The sequence below is a fragment of the Fulmarus glacialis genome, unplaced genomic scaffold, assembly GCF_000690835.1.
Source record: "Fulmarus glacialis isolate BGI_N327 unplaced genomic scaffold, ASM69083v1 scaffold3706, whole genome shotgun sequence".
In the NCBI taxonomy this organism is placed as follows: Eukaryota; Metazoa; Chordata; class Aves; order Procellariiformes; family Procellariidae; genus Fulmarus; species Fulmarus glacialis.
The window spans coordinates 149,562-156,088 of record NW_009217388.1 but is presented as its reverse complement, the minus strand read 5'-3'; the positions used below and the strand labels follow the sequence as shown (position 1 = coordinate 156,088).

The 6,527-nt window shown below is 45.2% G+C and overlaps 1 protein-coding gene across 1 annotated transcript in view; it reads right to left on the bottom strand.

The window, feature by feature from the left end:
* ARHGEF9 (Cdc42 guanine nucleotide exchange factor (GEF) 9) overlaps positions 1-4,816 on the bottom strand; it is a 65,547-nt gene extending 60,731 nt beyond the window's left edge. The window contains exon 1 of the mRNA XM_009579642.1: positions 4,643-4,816. Within this exon, the coding sequence (XP_009577937.1) occupies positions 4,643-4,768 (126 nt within the window). The 5' untranslated portion in view covers positions 4,769-4,816. The remainder of the gene's footprint in view (positions 1-4,642) is intronic.
* Between the last annotated feature and the right edge of the window lie 1,711 nt (positions 4,817-6,527).

The following is a 6,527-nucleotide window of genomic DNA, read 5'->3' as shown; positions in this document are numbered from 1 at the left end:
CAATCTAAAATTACAACACGTGGGGAAACCTAGGCAAAGATGAGAGAGAACAAGGAGCATTGCTGCACTGATCCACTCCTGCATTTTCTCCTATGTAAAAGGTACAGACCACAAAGCATTTATACACCATCTTTACTCAAGCCTTTGGAGGACTGTTACCCTTCATTTCTGCACAACAACCCAACAGTCACCGGGCACTACAAGAAGTTTAGTAAAACCTCCTCAACCCCAGACTTGCTCTTTAGCTTAGCTTAGTAAATACATGGAAGGAAGAGTCACTGCCACTGAGGTGAGAAGAAATGTATTCTGGAAACTCAGTCTGCCTCTTGGTATCCAAAGAGATTAAGGAGAGCTGTACAACAAAATAAATCCCCTTCTCTGCCCAGGATGGGTGCAGTCTGCTGTGCCTCTACAGAAAGATTTCACAGCACTAAACATCCCTTCATTTTTTTCTTTCTTTTTCAGTGGAAATATGTCAGAGCCCAAACACGGTGCCATTTGATTTCCTGTGTTTGGAGTGTTTGAATCTCACCCGGGTGATTTTGGAGACTTGATGTTGGGCTCTGCAATCACAACTTTCTTTTGAGACTTACTGTATTTTCTGAAGGAGACCTTAAGGTACGACAATTGACCCATTTGCAGTACCGGAGTATTATTCTGTGCTATAAATTCCTCTCTACAAACACTAAGCCTATTTTTTCGAGCGGATGTGGATGGTGGATGTGCTGGTATGCAAAAACTCATTTGTACCACATCATGTAAAGACAGCCCGAGGCTATGCCATCCACAAAGGAGAGAAGAGCAACAAGTAGCCTCACCACTACAAGTATATGAAATCCTGTTTATGTTTTTTTCCAATTGTACCCCCCACCCTTTCAGCCCCCTAAAAGTCGACAGGACATTCAAAGACACAGTGCAGCTAATCACAAGATTGGTGGCTGCACCCTGTGGTTGTCCAGCGTGCTCACTTGATAACATGCGCTAAAATACAACATAGATACCTTCATCTGTCCTAAACCCAGCTCATTATTCAGCTTTAAACCTAGTTCTGGAGTTCTCCTCTGCCTCTCTAATGACTTACGGGTTTTCATAACTTTCTCCCTGAGTGCAGCAGCCTCCTGCGGGATACCATTCACCATTGCTTACTAGCTCCAAATTTTATTTCTCCTATGTTGCGCTTTTTCTTTTTCTCAAAGAGCATCGCTTTATCATCCAGTTTCTCCTTTAAAGTTCCTGTGCTCCCAAAACTCTGGCTTTCCTCTCTCCCCCTTTCTTCTAGCCAAGTCTCAAGCTACTAAGAGGATAACTGCAGGTGTTATGCATGGAGACAACAGTTCCGGTACATGCAGGCAATTCAAGTGCAGTTTTTGTTTGCAACCCCCCCAACTATACGTGTAAAAGAGGCCAGGGGAATCAGCAGGTTACTGTTTTCCTCTGCACTTGCAAATGTGAATTTTTCCTGCTATGAGATTTTGTGAGTGCCAAATGCTTTGCCAAAGATTTTCATATGATCTGGCTGGAGAGCAAGAAGCGTCAGACGTCTCATTGCAAACTAGGTTTCCAGCCCAGTTTTGTCCTCAGAAGCGATCCAAATGACTTTTAGAGGAATCTGACTTTGCAGTGATCTTCTGCTGCACCCCCTGTCAGTACCTACAAGAGTCCTGTAAAATATCCTGAAATTAATCCTATTTGGTTTTATACCTGTCTGGTGTGTCCTGTCATCCCTTACCTGAACTGCTTTTCATCCTCTGCTATGCAACGTGTTGTTCCCTTTTCCTCCTGTACTTGCATAAGAGAAATACAGATATAAAGGAAAGCAATTACTTTGCAAGTAAAACGAACCACCCAGGCTAAATCAGGCAGTTTTCTGGCATCGTCTTAAAAATGCAGGGCTCAAAGTACAACAGAGAAAAAACCCAGCCTCCTCATTATGAAAGAGCAATCAGCTGAATAAGAAATACAAGAAAAAAGATGGAGAGAAGAGCAAAGTGAAAAGTGTTCAGGTTAAACGGTCCTTGCCAGGACCCAGAAGGAGCATAAACCTGCCACAATGGTCCTGCAAGCAAAAGAGGGGTTACAGGCACCTTCTCTAAAGGCCCCAAAGGCTTTGCAGACATCTGGTTCAAATTACTTACCAAGAAAGACAGAGAGTGAAGGGGGCGGGGGGGAATATGCAAGAATAGAAATGAAGAGGCAAGCAAGCGACCTCAGCCAACAGAGGAGAGGAGAACATGACAGCCCAAATGGCAGTTGTTTTCTCAGCACAGGACAACCAGCGAGTGGGCTGCCTCGTGGCAGCACACCGAGAAGTGCTGCGTGGAGAAGGCAGCTCTGTTTTGTAAACCCGAGTGGCGAATTTTCCCCTTCAGCCTCCCTTGCAGAGCTGCGGACAAACTGTGCCAGAACTCCACTTGCATATTTTTTGAAATGTCTGGTACTTATTTTTAAATATTAATTATCATTCATGGCAGCAAACCCATGCAGTTTCCCCCTTTGGGAGCGCATCATTTGGTCCCAGGGCAGGTGTCTGGTCCCAGCCCATGCTGAACAAGTGTCTCACAGATGGAAGAACCGAGCCAGCCTCTTGCAGAGCTGATGGAAAGATTGATTTTGTTGGAGTGAAGTCAAGCCACGGGGTTGTGACATTAGACAGAATGAGCAAGAAACTTGCCTGGTAAGGCCATCATGATCCTAAGCACCAAGGTTTGTTCCAGGATGATGTTCAGACATTTGTGTACAACAGTCTGAGATTCATTGATTCCTCTTCTTTGTTTTTACCAGTTTCTAAAATCATCCTCCCAGTCTTTGAAAGCGTAGGGAGAGATGGAAAGTTCAGCCAAGTCAAATGATCCATGGTTTTGAGCCTTAGAGTAAACGGGCTTGTTTGTTTAGTTGTTTGGTGTGGTTTTTTAGAAAACAGGATAGCACAAAACAAGGCTGTTATTAAACCTACCGTGAACAGTATGTTTACAACATCACACAAAAAAAGATATTAAATCTTTTCCCCTCAATCACAAAACAAAACAGCACTGGTCAATGCACTGAAAAGTTAAACCGGCCCAGAATATTTCAGTCTCCAAATTAAGCAAAAATAATCAGACAGACAGATTTTTCTAATTCAGCCTTTCCAGCCAGCAACACAGATGAGATGTGCTAGTGACACAGGTGAGAATATTTTCTGCAATAAGATTATCATCTTGCTCACACCTGATGCAAATCCATTTTCCAAACTCGCTATCGCCACTGGCTGCGAGGGTCAGACTCATGCTGTCCTATTCAACAAAATACTAAACACTACTTGTTATTCTGGGCCAAAATAACAACATAAGCTCTTTCATGCAGGCAGCCCAGGCTCCAGCTCCAGTCACTGATCTCTTGCTCTTAGCACTGGCCAGACCTAGGAGAGACAGAAGAGCTGCATCACGTGTCCCACAGGGGGAAAAAAAATCGTGCACTGGGGAGGCAGAAGCGAGGTCTGGGTTCCCTTATCGGTGGTCATTGTACCTCACCAGGAAACAACAGGTCATACATTTTAACCCAATTTTCCTAATCCATATTTCCCAGATGAAGCGATATAATCAAAAGGAGGTGTTGATAATGCAGGGTTGCCCAAAAGAGGGAGGGCTCAGAGCGAGGGTAAGGCAGGCAGGGAACCAGAGCAAACATGGCGTCTCCTTGGGATGCGGCATGTCTTCAGTGTGCGCTGCAGAGAGAACTGTCTTCCCCTCGACTGCCACGGAGCTTGTCAAATTGCCTGGGAGGCTCAAAGGAAAGAGTCATCTTTCACACAATTTTACAAGGCAAAAGAAATCTTCATTTTTTGAACCATATCCCCTAAGCTTCTAAAGGAATTAAGTCTCTGATCCCGCCTCTTGAACCCTGCGCAGAAGGGAGAGGAGAAGGAAGTGCACAAGGTCAGAGCCGACGTCTTGACTCCCTGAGGAAGGCTCGAGAGTGCCCAAATAATGTGGCAGGAGCTGACAATAGCAAAAAGGGCATCTTCTTGTCCCTTTGCTTTCTTAACACATACTGAGTAAAAAAAATTAAGTGCTGAAATCCTTCTTATTTGTGAAAGGCCAGATCGCCACTGGCTGGGTACAGCAAAAACCTGCTTCAGCAGAAAAACAGAGACAAGCAAAATGGTTTCTTGTCTCCTCAAAAAAAATAACCAGAGCTGGTCACGGACTAATTAGTGAAGTAATTTTACATCCAAAACTGCTGAAAAGTCAAAACACAGCACTGCTTTTGGAAAGGGGAGGGCTGACACCTCTCTGTGCGCATCCGAATGCAGGTCACTTGTAGCCGGTGTGAACCTTTAGGCCCCACCAAATCACCTACACCTGATAGCCCACACAACACTGAACTGGTTTTCCACAGAACTGCTTAAGGAGGGAGGCTACATCATGTCGAAACACACAGCAAAGGCCACTCCATACCCCAAGAGCCAATAACCTATTCCAGCCTCCCTCTACCCCACTCTCATTTCTTTTGAAACCTTCTTCGCTCATTTTTCGGACAGAAAACAGAGGCGCTGGAAATAAGCATCAAAGATAACAAACACAGTAACAGTTCAGTTCATTGACCATTCCGAACAGCATCAGCAGTGATTCATTGTAGCGGTAAAAAGAAGAAAGACACTCACCCTCACGAAGCTGGCGGGAAACCATCCTTCTTCATCATCGATCTGACCCCACCACCAGTCCTTGTTGGAAGCATCCAGGACCTTGATAACGTCTCCTGCTTTAAACGCCAACTCCCGGTTGGCCATGGTGACGTGATCCCATACTGCCTCAGCACTTACAATAGAACCACCACTGATCAGCTTTGAAAACAGAAAACCAGCAGTCAATAAAAGCTCGGTTTCCCAACGCAAGCACATGCACAGCAGCAGCACAGAAAAAAGCGCTCAGCCGAAGTAAAACAGTTTTCCTTCATCCCAATCCGTAACAATTTCACCCTCACGTGATGTAATCCAGCCTGCGACCGTTTCTGCAGTCTGCTGTTCTGCTCCTAACCATGCCACGCAAGCGAGCACGGCGTGCAGATGTTCAGCACCTCTCAGATCCTGGCCCTACGCATGGGAAAAGCAACACCTCCCCTGCCACCGCCACGCCGTATTTACGAGCATGCACATCTATCAAGGTACATGGCTTTCAGGTACAGTTGGTTAGCATAATGTATAGCTGGGAGTTCCCAAAAATGGCAAAACCAAGCGAGCGATGGTGTCCTGCAAAGGAATTTTTGTTTCAGAGCAAGTTTGCTCAGTTAAAGGATCAAATGTCAGCTCGAGGCTCAGAAGGCTTTCCATGCAAATCCAAGCAAAGTTGGCAAACATATTCAGAAGAACGCTTTTTTTTTAAATTGAGAGTTCAGTATTTGTTTAGTGCTGGTAATGTACTGACATCCCTTGCTTTTGAAATCTTCAAGCTACACAGCAGATAAGAAGGGCACCGTGGCACCCTGCTGACCTGTTTCAGACCCGACCTGGGGCACTGCCCAGCTCCTCGGCACATTCAAACCTCGCTCTGCCCACAAGAAACCTGCTGGTGCTGCCTGCTGTGACAGCCTTCAGGGTGCAGATACCTGCCCACTAGAAACTGGACTGAGGCCAGACTTGTGTCCGACAGGACCTACTGAACGTCTCTCCACGTGGAGCACACGGTTGCCTTAGAGCTGGACCAGCACCATGGCAAGGACCTAACCGGTTCTCATTTTCATTGTGAGCCACCTAGTTTTATATATATAAAACTCCTGCTTAATGCTTGCGGTAAGGACTCATCCCAACACTGATGCTTGTGCATCCACAAGACAAATCATCCATCCATGCCTGGGACACCCGCTGCTCCTCAGAATGGTAGTCATGTATTTTTTAACAGAATAATAAATCATATTTATGTTTCGTCCACTGCAGGAATTCTGCACTGAACAGTAAGACTGCCCGACAAATATAGACTTTACCCATGTGCTTATTAGCTTGTCAGAGCCATCCCGAACCTTGTTCATTAATTCTGTCGCCTGAGACGCACTGAATACGCACTTGGACTCACCTCCAAATCAGAATTCAGCTCACAAAATGCTCAGCACTGCAACCATTACAGACCTTCCACATGGCAAGACTTTAACAGCCACAGATATCCTTTCAATTTCGGCAAGCAATACAAAGCATAAAGACAATAACCCGTCGCAGCAGTTATGTAAGTGCAGAAGCACTGGGAATGGTTAGAGTGCTCTTAACGGCTCTTTTATAACTTTGGCTTACCAAAATGCCTGCTAATAACTACCTGCACAGTAAGAACTTGCAGTAAACCTTCTAGCACTGCTGCAGGGTTCTCAGCACAAACATGTAAGAGCATTCAAGTCCCTACAGGCAATTCAGTCAACAGATTAAAGGACCTCATTTACCATTTTCCTTGAACTGCCTTTCCTTTAAGAAATCAAGCTCCTTAGGTTTGTGACAATTACAGTTGCAGTTTCAGCTCTTCAATTATTAGAGTCAGTTGTACATAAAGCAGCAAGATCTAAGAGAG